Source organism: Temnothorax nylanderi, unplaced genomic scaffold (assembly GCF_030848795.1).
Source record: "Temnothorax nylanderi isolate EJ_2023f unplaced genomic scaffold, tnyl_v1.0 TNYL_tig0198_pilon, whole genome shotgun sequence".
Taxonomy (NCBI): Eukaryota; Metazoa; Arthropoda; class Insecta; order Hymenoptera; family Formicidae; genus Temnothorax; species Temnothorax nylanderi.
This window is the reverse complement of record NW_027249260.1, coordinates 119761-136886: the sequence shown is the minus strand read 5'-3', so window position 1 is coordinate 136886 and position 17126 is coordinate 119761. Positions and strand designations below refer to the sequence as shown.

General features: G+C 44.2%; 1 protein-coding gene and 1 long non-coding RNA gene across 4 annotated transcripts in view; one reads left to right on the top strand and one right to left on the bottom strand.

Annotated features, from left to right (window-relative positions):
• Window positions 1-17126, top strand: part of Grh (grainy head) — a 110057-nt gene that overhangs the window by 1347 nt on the left and 91584 nt on the right. For all 3 annotated transcript variants that reach the window (XM_071716928.1, XM_071716927.1, XM_071716929.1), the window contains exons 2-3: window positions 2098-2394; window positions 9819-10633. In XM_071716928.1, the coding sequence (XP_071573029.1) occupies window positions 2344-2394; window positions 9819-10633 (866 nt within the window). In that variant the 5' untranslated portion in view covers window positions 2098-2343. The remainder of the gene's footprint in view (window positions 1-2097; window positions 2395-9818; window positions 10634-17126) is intronic.
• LOC139778835 (uncharacterized) overlaps window positions 1-17126 on the bottom strand; it is an 87351-nt gene that overhangs the window by 25669 nt on the left and 44556 nt on the right. The window lies entirely within an intron of this gene.

Here is a 17126-nt window from a genome sequence, read left to right as displayed (position 1 = left end):
CAGACCTTATTCATGTGACTATACTATTTTTCAGCAAACAGAAAGGCTCATTAATAAATGATTTTTATAATAACACAACTTCGTTTTATTTCATCATTGTACTCGAATTTAAAACATAAACTAATAGTTAGAATTAACAAAAAAATATATGCATACTCATCGCTATAAATATAATCAGAATCGCAGTTACTTTTTTCATAATTTAATTCTCTTTAGTATTATATAAATATATTTAATACATATACATGTGAATAAATTACTTAGAAAATTGTCGTTATTGCATCTTTTTTTTCAGCGACATGCTCTAATCGTTTTACTTAGAAACTATTGAGACAAATACTTTACACAAATCCTTAAATTTTAGAATTTTAGAAAAGTCTACAAAACTTATTTATTATCCCAAATCCAATTTCACTACTCCGGCAAGTGTAGGTCATTCGGCAAAAGCCATACAAAAGTTCAAAAGAAAATAATGGACCAATCACCACGGTCGGCCATAAGAAAGAAGGCTTTAGAACCAAACTGCAGTTTAAAAATCGTTACGATACGTTATGGTCCATTACGGTACGTTCTTTACGTACCGTACCACAGGTAAAGAAGTATCCTTTCGTATTATATTAAATTCCATTCGAGGCTCGACGTCCACACCGTACCCAAAGGGAATCATCTGGAAACTCTCACTAGAATCTCTAGAATTTCACTCTCAATACACTTAACGGCAATTACAGCCGTTGCAGCTGCGCGCCATGGACGATTCTAACCGGCCGAATCGCGGTCGCCGCGACTGCAACACCGCCGCGATGCACACCGCCGTGATGGCAGGTCTAGGATCTATTGGCGGCAGGTGCAACGCACGATCGAGGCGTCTGGCCTCTGATAGACACATCGCCTTCGCGCGACTCGTCGACAGAGGAAGACGCTTCCTCCTCTTTGTACGACTCGACGGAGTCCTCCGTTCTCCGGAGGCATCGTCCACTGACGCGAGGCGAGGGCGTACAGGTACTTGAAATACAAACGGACCCACGGTGGTGGGTCCAATCTGATGCAGGGTTCCCTTTGAGAATCAGGTTAGACCGGCTCCTCTGAACCTGCTTCTCTGGCTTCTCGTCTCCGGTTCGCGGTTGTATACCGGCCCCGTGCGTACCTACTCCTTCTCCCCGGTCGCCCCAATCTCCTTCTTCCGCGTAGTAGGTAGATACCTACCTACCTACTTCCCGCCGCCACCCTCTTCGACGTATCTCTCTGTTCCTCTCCGTCTCTCTCTCTATCTTTCTAACAACCAGTCTTGTTCCTTCCTCGCGAACATCACCGCGTCTCCATTATTGACGACGCGTGGACCAAGAAAGAGAAAGAGACAGGAAGGTGGAGAGAGAGAGAGAGAGAGATGGTGAGAACCAGCACCGTCCTGTGTGTTCACTCTCGATGGTCCGGCTTCCTCGTTACGTCTATTATTATACCTGTCTATCCGTCAGAGCAGTGCCCGCGAGCTGAATTCCAGTTTTACGCGCGCGCCCTCCTCCACGCGCGCGCTCACGCGCGCTTACTCCGCCGTAGTAGTAGGAGCAGATGGGCGAGTCGGAGAGAAGAGCAAACCGACTGGTTTTGCTAACCATCCACCTGGACGAGACCGCGCGCGAGGACGTAGAATTCGCGGTGTCAGACTGGTTGACCGACATTCGCGCGGATCCTCGCCCGGCGATAAGTGAATAACGCCGAACCTGCTCGCTCATTCGCGCGCGGGTTCCGGTTTCCCGGTCGCGGGAGTACGTGTCCCGCGTGCGTGACGCTTCTCCTTCTCCTGGCGAGCCACGTGGCGAAACCGAGACGCGGATTCTCCGGTTCTGCTTGCTATGCGAGGAAAACATAGGGTTACCTGTTTACACTTGCATTTCACCCTAACAGTCGTCGATTGCCAGTTTATCTCATTCTTTACGCTTACGTTAAATGCACACAATTAGATTACTCGTGAACAGACAAATAGAAGGAAATCTATTTGTAACGAGTCATCAGCGGCTGTAAATTATTTAATGTTGAAGCTGAATAATGATGTCGGTAGTCGTGATAAACCTTAAGCACCTTTCTTTCTGTTTCTTGCAGATTTTTACCGCCCGCTGTTCTTCAAACAACGTGCCATACAACCCTCAGCAACCTGTGATATAATACTCGATGCCTAAATATTTACATAGACGTAGACATCTAGTCGAAGACTAGATCAGGCTGAAGGGTTTCACCGTCGAAAGAGAACTGCGAGTCCTAAGACAACGAGAATTCAGCCGACCACGCGTTTTAAGCGGATTTAACAGTACGAAGAGAGAAAAGAGAAACGGAAGACGGCGCCGGAGAATGTCGACGTGCACCGACGAGGCCGATAATGCACCCTGCACTCTGTCTCCGGTCAGTGACAAACTCTTACTTTCGGATAATAAAACTTAGCGCCAAATATTTTTACATGGTACATCTATTATTAAATAAAATTGTCTGATTATGAAAATATTTCTATAAAGTAATGGTGTAAGCTCAATACAGAGGCGAATTAAAATCAGACAATCTTATTTTATGTTAAACGATATACAAAAATTAAATTGGCGACGTAGTCGGCAATTTAAGATCTGTAGAAAATTTATTTGTAGATATGTAGATAGTATATACAGAAAATAATTTTTCTGACTAATATTTTATTTTTGTGACATAAATGAAGACTAATTAAACGTCTATTTCTATTCTAATCTTTAAAAGGATTTAAAAAGAATATAAAGAGGTGTGTGCGTGTGTTTACTTTTTTATTACGCAAACTCCAAAGATTCCAACACTTCATAAATAAAATAATAACACAATGACATAATCCACCACATAGATTATCGTTTCATCTACCTCTGTTCCCTTTTTCTTTTATATAATTGTGACCTTTTTCCTCACTTATTATTCTTTTACTCGCACCACCTTTCTCTGTTTATCCCGACAGCGCCCTGTTGCGCGAAATAATGAGGGTAGACCGCTGGATTATTAACGGTCATGAAGAGATTTTTTGGGAAAAGCCCCGAGACGCCAAGATTTCTAAATGATGTACGAGTCTGTATATATACGAAACGAAAATCTGCTATTAATGACTTAAAGTCTTTGTGGATTTTTGATTTTACGGTTTAAAAGCGAGCATTGAACACCTCGAAAATACAAAATTCTTTGAAAATAGTATGGATCAGAAAGAATTAGCTTTAGAATCAATTTGAAGTTAAAAAAAAATTTGTAGCGAAATTTTTCCTAAAAGAAATAATGCTAAACCGAGTATTCTAAAGTACTATATTCGTATTTTATTATTCAATTTACTTGTTTTAAATTGCTAAGATTTCTGTTATAGCCGGCGTTTCATTAATAACGCGAAATCTTTTATAGTTCGAATTCCTCAATAATAGAAATCTGTTGAACAACTGTTTAAAAAATTTGATACGGTTTTTACTTTTGCTTGTAATATTTTATGATACAAACTCATTTCCGATGCAATAAGACAACTTTCGAAAGCAGAAGAGCGTGCGCGTTTTCATGAAAATTTAATTCAAATCGCCGCGGGTAGCTTCGAGTTTTTGTAGCTTCAAAGAGCCTCCGTCGTACGAAAGTGAAATGCATTGATCAACCCCATTACTCGCGATACGACGCTCTACAATGAGAAGCATGAGTATGGCACGTAAGCCGTTCTCCAAGAATCTTAATAGCTCGACGGGTTATGGATAAATCCCCGCGGGCACATTATGGGCCTATTTTGGCCCGGATTGCGTGTGATTTGCGGCCTCTATGACGCGGATTGAATATTTTAAAACTAAAGAGCGTCCAGCTTCTCGACTTGTGTTGTTTTATCCGACTATAAAAAGAATATAAAGATCGCAATTAAACGATACAGCAACTTAAAAATTGACCAATAAAACGAAACTTCTTCTTCCTCTCCCCTTCTCTCTCCAATAAGATAATCCTAATTATAAAGATGAAAAAGATAGCCACGCAATGATTTGTGTAACATTATTATTGCGCCAATAATGTGCAAATAGCACAAAAAAATCAGGAAGAAAAGTTTTTACAGTAAGATAAAACGTTTAAGCGAGGAAAATCACGAGGATTTAAGATACCATCAGTGGACACTATACGAAGATTAATAAAAAAGTCATTTGCATTTTGCTCTCCTTAAACGTCGCGTGTAAATATGCGCGCATAAATCTCGTAGAAAGACGAAAATAAGGACGACCCGTTTGGCACCTGCGCCTGGCGCCTTTTAATACGCCGGTTAAATCTGTTTACGACAAGCATCGCAAGTGCACAAGCATACCGGGTGTTCAAGTAGCCGTGTAAATATTATCGCGCTTCCGGATCGAAAAAGAGAACGTGCGCTTCTTCATCGGTGACGTGAATGGCCGCGTCTGTTTTCCGTTATTTGTGGATTTATATACGCGCCGATGTCTCTGCGGAGACTTCGACATCCTCACATCGTAGACGCGAACGATACGTTAATCGTCCATTCGTCTCTTCGTGTACGTGATGGGATCTCTACCTATCTACCTGCGGACAGGACTGGACGAAGGAAGAGATTCGCTGTGCGCAGTGATGACTCTTCAGATTTCTCGTACCTGATGGTCAAACGAAGGGAACCCTCGTCGATGATCGCGCCGTTCATTATGGAGATAAGAAGTAAAGGCTCTTTAATAGAATTCCGAGCGACTGGTCATTTTGTATCTTCATTAACTTTTTCGTTAACCGATTCATTATTGCATGGTAGGTAAAAGAAAAAAAAAGAGAGACAAGGAAAGTCCCTGTAATTCGCGCACGCAAATCTTTTCTCGATTCAAATGACTCATACCAATCACAAAAACGAGATTGAAAGCGTGCAAGAAAAATGTATCGAAAATAAGCATCCACACATACACAAACGCACACACACACCGGCGTGCCGAAATATTTTGCTTGCGAAATAAACTCGCGGCAAAAAGGGGAGCGCCTGATGAATGGATGATAAGCGATAACCAGCGATGACGTTAATTAAATAAGCCGTGCGCGCGGTTCGCGCGCAAGATTAATAAACTTAAGCCAGATATTTTGATCCTCCGCGTATATCAGACGTTTGCGAAATACTCAATATCTAGTTATATAAAAGATTGGAGTATAGCTGCGGCAATGTTATTCGAGCTGCGTCACTGTACGATTATCGAAGGCGATAAAACGAGCCATATCGGGGCATTCGATGAACACTGAACATGCAAGAGAAAAATTTCACTGAAACTACGATCGCTGTAATTTTTGTTGCAATTAACGCACTCAAGTTAAGACTGGTGTTTCTTACGCGTGCAACTGAGAGCATTAACATCATAAAGTAGTGGAAAAAAAAGTTGCTTTACGAGCTGTTGTCTAGACGCATCACGATAGCACAAACGACACAGTCTGCAACTCGCGGTTTAAAAGTCTCGACCCTTGTTTATCGTTTTCTGGAAAGAAAATATCTTTACGCTTGTTGGATTTTTAATTCATTCTGAGTCTATCAAGTTTTATTTGTTAATTTAGTTAACGGTTGATGAATCACTAACGGAACGCCAATGTATTGTAACCCGAAGACTAATAGATATCGGCAATCCTCGCTAGAGGTAATGCAACGAGCGATAATGTTTACGATTATAAAAAGCGAATCGTTAGGATATGCCGGCCGTTACGGCAAACAGACGAGGAATCGTACCCCTAAGACACGTACGAGTATACCGCGAAAGAAAAGCATCTAACGATTCCACGTATCTACATCCGCGTTGCACGCAGCTGCGTACCGCGTCGCGATCGGCAATAACTGCACGTTGCAAGGGGGATGTACGCGCGCGATTCGCAGCCTTCGGCGCGGCGGACGGGTAAGAAACGAGAAAGACGTTCGAGTATCCGCGAGTTTTAGCCATGGACGGACGGACGGGGGCCATTCGACCGACAGACACGTTGGACTACTGTCCGGCATGAACTCTCACGAGCGCAGAGACCGGCCGGCCAATTAACTGTTATTATGAAGGACTTCTTGCGTGTAAAGAGGACGCGCAGCATCCTAAACGAGCTGACCGCGCGACGGCGATCCGTAGGATTCGCGGTAGTCATTTCGAGCTACTCGCGAAATCGCGATCGTTTGTCTTGTTCGGAAGTTTTGTCGCGATTGGATAACATTCGGGCGATACGTGAGAAACGTCCGTCCTTGTTTCTTGTATAAAATAAATTTAATGATAGCGTTTCTCGTTATCATTAAAGGACGAGTGATACAATTGTAAAAATGTAGGTACGTATAAAAAAATTTCGTTGTTCTTATCCAGATCGTGATGATACCTATAGCTAACAGTTCAATAAACTCGGATTTAATCGTATCGTCTAAATAAATCATCTTTAATTAATTATTCCAATCTACGCGCTACAAGAGATGCTGGATTAGATCAACGGATTCGTGTAATGACAGATTAAATGTTAGTCGATAAATATAGCGATAACTTGCAAGGTAATACCGGGGGATCGTAAAATAGGTACTTTTACGCTGGACGTCCGCTGCCATTTACATCTCCGTTGTTGGTTGTCCGTACGGGAAACGCAATAAAAACGAATAGATCCACGCGCGGTTCCGGTTCCAGCGGATCACCGTTGAACGGGGGGCTGCGCGTTCGATCCCGCTTGCCTTGCGAGCGCGATAAATTTCATCGACTGACGTGGGATTAGATTTCGAATGAAGTCGGTACACGGCCGGGTATTCGCATCGCGGAGTACTTAATGTCGTGTAACGACCGCGGGAGGTTCGTGTCGCGGTCGCGGACTCGCCGCGGGTCGGGCTGATTAATTGTCCCCAGCCGGCGTATCTGGGACCCCTTGACACCGCCGATGGAGCGTGTCGCGGCGGTGCGATGTCAAGGATAGCGCCTCAGTAGCTCGACGACTTTAAGTAATGAATCCGCGGAGATTCCTAACGACATCGGGGAATTACGGGGAAACGCGCGTCGCGCGGCGCGCGGCGGTCGAAATTCGCGAAACCGCAAAACCGCTCGCGGCGAGTTGACGTTTTTATGACGTCCGCGCGATTACCGTTACATCAGGACCGTTTCGTCCATTAGACGCTCACGACACAATGCCTGATGTCTATGAGTCTTGTTTTTAAGACCTATAAAGAATTTACTGGCACGGTAAAATATGAAAATAAAATTGAGTTATAACGCTCCTCATATTTCTGCATGGTTCTTAAAAACGTCGATATTTCGAGAAGAATTAGCAACAAATAATAAGATAAAAGCATATCGTATCATTACAAGAAAATTTTAGATATTAACGATTAACAAAACATAGGTGATCACACACACACACACACACACACACACACGTTTCCTATTTAATAATAGTTATTTATGTTCAAATAAAAGTGTCCATCGGTATTGTGCTTATATCAGAGATGCAATGAGAATTTATACAATATCTGTAATTACATTACGTAATCGGAATTAACGTTAATACGACACATTTAATTTAGAATTATGCATATGCAGATAAAATATACGTATAACGTAAGCGTAGTTAAGAGAAGCCTCCAAAAAATAAAATCATAAAGCAGTTCTGCGCGTAAAAAGCAGGCAAAAGGCGTAAAATTACGATGTTATTAATAATAAGTTTGTCACATCTGTACGGCAGAAAGTCATAATCGCGAGATAAACATTGTTACCTTGGCTCGTGGAGACACGTGTGGTCTATTCAGAGAGCTCGCGTTCGTCCATTAACGATTTTACCCGTACCTACCAACCGTATTTCATCGTGCTAATCCTCGCGCTTAATCGTAGAATCGCGATTATTCATCAGCGGGTGAATTTACGACGGTCAACACGAGGAAATATAGGAACCGGTGACACTCGGGATTAAGTCCCGCGCACACCGTAGAAAATGAGCAAAGGGGGGGAAAAAAAGATACTTTCCGAGGAGACGAGGAGACAGAGAAAGAGAGGAAAAAGAGTGTATTTTTGTGCTTAGGCTAACGGCGTGCGTAATTCATGCGCACCTCCACGCGCGAGGTGCCTGAGCACTAAGAGAATGATTCATAATATTGTTAATTATGTTAATTGACGGAACCCATCGCTGCGACTGCAGGCTGCTGCAATATGCACGGGCCTTAATAGCATTGCCACGTCGCTCGCTGTCACGTTACGAATGATGCCGCGGTGACTGTGTGGCATCGGGCAGCTCTCGAGGTCTCGAAGGTTTTGCCAGGAAAAAAGAAAAGAAAGGAGAGAGAAGGAGAAGGAAGGAGAGAGAGAGAGAGAGAGACTTCACGCCATAACTTATGTTACTGGCTAGAAAGCACGATAATCCGGCGACACGTGGGAAATTCCAAACGACGTCATTACTGTACCGTATTCTTATTCATGCGGGTCGCAGGGGTTTCCGTGCGCGCCAACTTCGGGAATACTAGGATATAAGTGCATCAGTAAAGTGACCGTCGCCGTTTAACTGACCATTAAGTATACTTATGTAGGATATCTGTTTTACGAGTAATATATTTCCAGTAATGGTTTCAGTAAAATCTAAAGAGACTTCCCTTCGCACGACGTTCGACCACTAAAACTTCTGAATCGCAGGGATTCTGTAACTCATGTATAATTTTGCAATTTTATCGAGCATTAACCTGCGAAGAAAATATCTCCCAGACACTGGAATATTATTTCGTACAATAATAAATGTGTAACGAAGAGAATATTTTTATTCGGGAGAAAAAGAAAATGAAATTATTCAACCGGTAATCTGCCGGTGCGTCTAACTTAATTCGTGGCTCACCTTTCCGCGTGACTGTCTTTCGGAGAGCTCTCGGTGAAAACGTATCACGTAACGCGCGATCTTCGGGGGGATAATATAAATCGCGGCAAATAAAACGCTCGTAGAGGCAATTAAGTAATACCGATGTCGCGCGAAACTGAATTACTAGCTTCTCTCGGAAATGAAAGCTACCATTGCCAATCCTTCCTGAATATCGTGACGAAAACGGCCGACAGCCTCGCGATGGCGATCGTCTCTCGCGGTATGCCGTGAGTGGACCTAGATCGTGCCCGTATGATCGTTTGATCTTTGAATACACTGTAAGAATTTCTCGGCGCGCGTGTTACAGGCAACGAGCGTACGGACGATTAATTATGACGAGGAGGATGTCTGACAGTACGAAATGCCTCGCGCTTCGGACCGCGCGCGAAGATATTAATATAATTTCTATCGCGGAGTTATTATAGCATTCGAAAATGTTATAGGCTGTTGCAACATACGCATGGCGTTGCCCAGGACTCCGAGCGCGCTCGGGCGTATAAATCCCAATGTCGTAAACCACGCGCCTGTTAATGGCGATTAATAAATTAACGCCGGCCGCGCGCTGTGTTTTAATTCCGTTACCATTGTATTTGTAAATGATTTAGTCTAGCCTGCGCGCATACGACCGATGACGAACGCGCCATTTCGGTAAAAAGAAAAAAACGGAGCGCGATTGGTATTGTGCAAAGATCAAGGTGTCTCGTTGTTAATACTCGATGTAATGCGACCATAATACCTCCGCTCGATTATGAAGCATGATTTCACAATAGCGTTCTTTTCTTTTATTTTAATCTGGCGCGATAAAAAATAATGCTATAAATACATCTAGCGTGATACTGAAATCGTTATATACGATCGTTGCACGTAGAACATTGGAATAATATCTCGACCAACAATCGTGATTATGCATCCAAGCGTCTATTCGACAAATCGAAATGGTGATATTGCAGTCGTTGCGATAACGCCGCGACAATGACCCTACCTATCTACGTTTACAGGTGCAGGAGGCACCAGTCTCGCCGGCGTCCTCCTCTCTGAGCAATCAAAATCAAAACGAGAGCGAGCAGGTCCTGCTGGCGACCATGCAGCCGGTGAACGTGCTCGATCTGCACGAACCACCGGCCGTGCACACGCTCCACCACAAGTACCATCACCATCATCGTCACCATCACCATCACCATCATCATCACCATCAGCAACAGCAGCAGCAACATATCCAGGACAACGATTCGGATGACGTGCAGCAACGCGCCGCGGCCGCGGACGACCCTGACGGCCGCGTGACTCCCGACGCCGAGGCGGCCGCCGCCGCCGCTGCCGCGGGCAACAACGCGCTCGGCGTCGGCGAGCACAAGATGATCGACCTGATCTACAACGACGGGCAGAAAACGGTCATGTATACCCACGACAAGGAGATCATCTACGAGAACGAGCACGCGGACCGCGTGCAGGTGGTCGAGTACCCGCCGCCACCGCCGTCACCGTCGCCGCCGTCGGCCGGCGTCACGCGGACGACGGGCCTGCTGCCGCCGACCTGCGTCACCCCGAGATCCGCCGCCACGACTGCCGCCGCGACCGCCCTGCATCTGCACCACTACCCGCAGCTGCAGTTGCAGCACGAGGACGACCTGCCGCCGACGGTGCGCCACGCCGTCAACGCGACCGTGCCGAATTGCGGCGCCGCGACAACCACGACGACGGTGCTCGTGCTGTCGGAGCTCGTCGCGGCCGATCCGGCTACCGCCGGTGCAGCTGCAGCCGCGCAACAACTGACACTCACCGCCGCCGCTGCCGCAGCGTCCTTTCGCGCTGGGTAAGTCACGCTTTTCCGCTACGTTTCTCGAATTTTCCTCCTATCCGCTCGACTTGTTCGCCAACCGATCTTTCTCGATCTCGCATGCTGCTGTCCTCTCACTCTCAGATTCAGGTAACCTGAATGAATACGACTGTTCTTACAAAGTAAAAAGTATACGCCTGCATCATAGATTCCGCGAAATCATTAAATATTTATATCATACAATGCTAAACAGCAGGCTATTGACTTGATTGAGGAATTAATCGGAATGATGCCAGCGCAAACAGAATTTTTACTTAATGGAAAGGAGAAGCGTATATGATAACATAATTTAGCGAAGAATTTTCGTATTATATATCATCTCGTAGCCCGATTTATTCGAAAATTTCTTGAATAATCATATGCGATTGAGTATTATATGTTTACGTCGCAAGTCCCACGCGCATATTTCACATATATAATTAAATCTATCCGTGTCACAGTCGTTGTGAATGACGGTGTATTCGAGACAGGTTGTAATTCATCCTTTCTTTGATTATTGACTCACAATGCCTCTTGCGGTTTGTTCTATCCGTATAGCAAATGCGACCGCAACGTTACGAACGAAAGTCGGTGTGGGAACTTCGCTGTTAATGTTTTTCATTAACACGTATCTTCGGTATGTTCACAAAGTGTGTCAAAAATATTGCTATGTACAGTGACTACATACATTCGCGCATGAGATTAAGAATATATTATGTTGCAGTGCAAACTGATTGATATCGTGTCGCTAGTTGCGCTATAAAGATAACAGCAAGTAAAAAAGATTAATGAGAATGAATCACGTTTGTTTGTAACGTTGCGAAAGGCATTGGAAGAGAAAAAGGCGTGATTGCCGGATACGCATACTTTCCTTCTGTCGAGATTGCCTGGGGATACTCAAAGTGATAATATATTAAAACGAGAGGAGGACCCGAAGAGACGCGGCAAAGGTCATAACGAAAAAATGGAGGGATAAGCTAAATGTCAGCTTCGGAGCTTGTTACAGGCTCACAAATGAATGTAGAGATTCAGTGCTTCGTTAGCGCCTGTATTTACGAGAGTGCGACCGAAACGAGAGTAATAATTGCGAACTTTTACGAGTTACGCGCAAAGCGATTCTATTTCCATTCGTAAAGGAACTGGAAGGTCGGAAACTTACAGAAGTAATTTAACCTATTCTTGAAAATAAGCACGTGCGATTAGATTATGTCCATTTCTACCAATGTAGATTAACTTTAATCGCGGTTTAACTTACTCTTTTCATTTTTTTTCTAGTTCCTAAAATTAGCGAAAAATAAACGGTAAGTTCCCAAGTAACCAAGATCAAAGTTAATCTGCATCGGTAGAAACGGATATTAAACATTTATTTGGTTCAATCGAGATTAAACACTTATTCGGTGCTAGCCAACGGTAAGACTGGCTAATTTTTTTCCCAGAAGCACAGATAAATCATCGGGGCGATCTGATAAAGCCAATGACGTCTTTACATTAAAAAACCGCCTTAGTGAATAACGATCAATAATTTTTCTTTTTATTGAATTTATTAGCGAATTATCGCAAACAGGTTGTTTACACGGACGGTAGCGCAGACGTCATAGAAAGAATCGGAACGGGAGTATATATAGCGTTCGAGGAGCGGGGTGCGCTATCTGGCGTATGTATCAGCGTCGACAATTAACAATCATTGCGCGCACTTAGCCGCGAGCGGCGCGGATAAGTCACGTTGCTATGTAGAATTTATTGTTATGACGAAGACTCTACCATCTCGCGCGCGTATGTGCGCGTACAGCTTGATACGCGAGAGCGCGCGAGTTACGCGCGCCGCGGCGATCGCCGCCGATCGCAAACCGTTCTCCACACGCGGAGAATACCGGCGAGCCAATAATCGTTAACCACGCACGCACACCGGCGCGCGCCACCTTGCACTTTTGCAATAAATAAAAATCAGCCGCAATTAATCGGCGTGAGATATGCACGCGGGAGACCTTGGATGCCACGAAAGAAAAACCGCGCCACTTCTCCGCGACCGCTTATTTTTTCGCTTACCCCGTTATTACGAAGCGAGGCGTGTTGGCCGGTACGCTCTCCCGCCGAATTCCGTCGTTTTCGAGTGAGACTCTTTCTCGCGGGTCCGTTCGCCAAACGAGCGACCGCTGTTTTCTCCCTCCCATTTTTTTTCTCCTTTCACGCTTCCTCGCCTTTCCATTTTTCGTCGGAATATATGGTTGGACGCATACAGATTGAAATATTCGGCCGACTCATTCCTGAGAAATGGCGACTGCCTCTCTCGCTGAGAGGTGCCTCCATAGTGATCTTCGAAAATTCAAGTTCCCTTTCACTTCGCACCTTCAGACGCGTCACCGTGAGTTTCGACAACAATCGAGATGTAGCAGAAAAAAAGGAGACCTTGAAAAGATATCGTATGTACAATTCACTCGCATTTTCGAACATATGATTCTCTTCCGTGATATCAGTGGATCTTGACGTAATGTTCGCGAAGAATTGAACCTGTTAAATTTATTACAGCTCTACGAAATAAGAAAATATATTTGTTCTTGCCTTCTTGCTATTGTAATACCTGTGGAGAAACGAAATTTTTCAGAAATCTCGTAAAAATATTTAATTTTTCTATGCTCACCCCTCAAGCAACGCAGTAAATAATTGATAACAAATAATTTCCTGTGTAACAAAGAAAATATTCCGAGTTGAATTCTTTCGTGCTCCGCGGTCGAATAAGGCAAGCAAGAAAAAGGCCCCTAGAGGGCCTTCTCTGCTATTCTCTTTTGTCTAGTCCTCCACGATCAGAACGTAGCGCGCAAAAAAGAATCCCTCGTGTTCTCTCAATCTCTTTCTGTCGGTCGTCCATAGTCGTAAGAATGAAGAGAGAGAAAAGGAGGCCCATGGTCTCAAGAAGGAAGTAAGAAAACGAGTTCCACGCGCAAATTCTCATTTCTTTTTATTTAATTTGCACAAAATTAACCGTTTATAATTCGCACACACAATATATTTTTCCGTAAAACACAATTTACAAGCGTAAAATAGAAGAGATGTATATCTCTTATTTTTGAATTATATTGAAAAAGTGAGAATATAACACGGGAATAATTCGTGTTAATTTTCAAACATTTGAGAAGGAACGTTACTTTGATGTTTCCTACCTAAGCACCATAGCTAAAGACCGATTCAAAGGGAACTGGTTAAGCTGACATGCGTGGGTGCGTGATACGAATGAATACGTATGACAGGTGATGCATGTTATCGGTATAAATGTTCAAGAAAAGCGCAGTATATTTTATCCGCCGTACAACAGTTCAATATAATCGCGCCTAACGCTTCGCCAACTATATCGGACCCGTATAAAAATCTATCGAGACGTGAGAGAGTTCGATGCACTGTCATCTCTATGCCGGGAACGTGCAAATAGCTTTATTAATATATTTAAATGTGCGTGTCGCGCAGCGTTGAGTTATGGATAGAGATAAAATATTTAAAAAAAAACACGTGTCGCTCGCGGCCAATTCCTTTGTCTGACATTATTAAATATTCGCCGAGACTTTATTTTAATCTTATATAAAGTGATTATTTCGCCGTAAATGAATGGAGCAGGGCGTGAATCGATGATCGCGGTCCATATGTACGTCCTATAATTGTCAGGGTGTAAAATGGAAACGGTATGTCTGTCTCTCCTCTCTCGGCTGGCTCGTCCTTTTAATTCAAGTTCCTTCCAAGAGAAGATTATCCGTCAGGACGGATTGATCCATCTTAAATTGAGAACCTGTCTCGGATTTCGCCGTCGGGCGAGCAACCGTGAACGAGTTTAAGCCGTGGAATAAGTAGCTTAAAGGGAGCGCGAGGCAGAACAGATCTTCGCTTTCGACAAGTTTCAAATCGACCGACTGATTGTGAGTTTTATCCCGACGAATCGCGCGCTCATCCCGTACTTATAAGTAAATGTACTCGCGATACATTTTAATCTGATTATAAAAGCAAGTGTATTTCCTCAATAATTAATATCGCGTTTTATCGAAATCTCAAATTGCATGTTGTTCGCGCGAAACGCATGAAAAACCATGACTATCTAGAAATAAATCGCCGCGACGTCAATGAACGATGAATAAAATACTTTTATGATAATTATAGCTCAGAGCTGACATAAGATCGTACATATGAATTACTGTATCAGTGACAGCAGGAAGAAATGCTGTTATTTCATGCGTACCTAATTTATGGTCCATTTCCTGCCACCCCAATTTGCGCAACGCGATACGACTTAATATACTCCTACGCATTCCGTCTTTTCAATTAGCCAAACAGTATACCGAGATAGGTCCCGCTCTCGCCCGAGCTAATCGATCGTTACCGGATCGTATACCACAACGACAACGACGACTTTCCTGCCATTTTACAAATAACGCACGACAAACAAGTCCGCTGCGCCGATCGATCACCGTCTCTCTCTCGAATCACCGCCGCGTTTAACCGATGTTATCGGCGACCGGCGTGTTTCTACGCCATGCTAAAATAATGGATATTAATAACGTCCGCGAGAGACATCACAGTACGACCTACAAACACGAGTATTTTTCGTGATTCCGTAATTTGCCCGCGCGTGAAAATTTATGACGTTGCTCCCACGCGGAAAGGCACTCGGTGCCCTTATCTCGAGGCGTTCCGTCCGGCGCCGGAGACCGATGCGGTTTTTTTCATATCGCGGGTCGTCGGGAAATTATAATGTTCTCGCGTGACGACTTCACACGTCGCTGATCACCGTGTTTTCCGTCAATGGGACGCGCTCGCGCAAATATAATCCTGTCCCACGTGCAAGTCCCCGTCGCCGCGGTAACCACAATGGCGATCGTCTAATGGCGAGGAACCGAGCGCGCAGTGCACCGCTCGAGGGCCGCGGCGGCGTAATCTATGTTAATGCGCCGGCGGAGGTGGTTGAGGTATAATAATAGTGTTTTCGAGGATATGACGTCACACCGTCGCGCACGCACACGCGCACGCACGGGACATGCACGCATATGCGCTTTTCGTGGATTATTTATTTGACAGATCTCCCTACGGGGCGTTTCTACGTTTATAACCCGGCATCCTCTCTCTCTCTCTCTCTCTCTCTCTCGGAATTTGTGTCCCACCATATACAGCGCGCGTCCGGTCGGCGTACCGGTGTAAGTTACCAGTGGCCTATTAACGCCGGCCGTGGACGGCACGATATATCCGCGTATACCTGCAGGCACGGCGAGAATCGGTTTCGAGAATGCCCGCGTGGCACGGCACCGGAATTTTTTCAGCTCCGTTTTCCACACGCGCTTCTCAAAAAGCGCGAGAGATACTCGCCGACGGGAATCGCGAGCGAAAACGTTATATTATGTAAATTGCATTAAGCGCGCAGCGCTAACGCCAAGTGATTATCAATTAATGTTAATGTGATTCTATGCATAATATTAGAACTTTACGCAGGGCTGTCGTGCGAGAAGAAATAAAACGCAGCATAATGTTAATGGATGTAATAGCGGTGTCGATTGTCCATCATATTAATTAACGCAAGAGCTATAATATGCAATATATTTGAGAAGTAAAGATATCATATTGAAATAGCCGAATGACACGAGGTTCAGTTATATGTGCGTATTATATTGTTAGCATTAAGGATCAATCGGTCAACAAATTGGCGTGCGTATGCAAAATAACGACGCGTTCGCAAACTGTATCGCGTGGGTTCCCACTTAAGTATACACTCGGAATGAAATCTCCCTCATCGTTCGTGAAAGTGCCGCCGTATCCCGCGAATTTTTGGATTACCGGAGGCCAGCGTTTCGTATGCGCGCCAAATTGCCGTAATGACGGTGCACCGACGTAAAAACCGTTTCTCTCTCTCGTTCGTGGAAACGAGAATGTATAAGTCGGGGGCCCCGCGTCTCTTTCGTTTGTCCCTCGTCCGTTTCTTGTACGTCCCGTATCCCGTTCCACGAAGCGACTCCACAGTCGTTCCTCTCACGTTGCTCTTCTAGAGAACGTCGGGAAAAAATTATCGATGTATGAAATAAGCGCTACTCTCCGTTTATTCGACTATCTCGCACTATCGGTTTTACGTCATTGCCTTTATTACGATAAAATCGGTTAATCGACGCTTGTCTATGAGATATTTCTTCCCAGATTTTTTTGTAGCACTTTGCGACTGCAGAGAGACTGTCATAAAAAAAATATCCTGATGTGACTACGTGATAAATATCGCCTATCGTAAAGTAATCAGCGTTTTTCATCGATGGATTGATGATACCTTTGTAAGACATTAAAACATCAGAAAATGATTTACATTTGATAAACGACATTTCTTTTGTTCGTGGAGTCTCATATCTCTAATTTACACTGTGCTTCCACGATTCTACGTGGTTATACATAATTATATGTAGCAATCGATGAAAAAAAAGCTGTTGAACTAAGATATTCACTAACGAGAGTGATTTGCTTCGACAATAAGTACCAG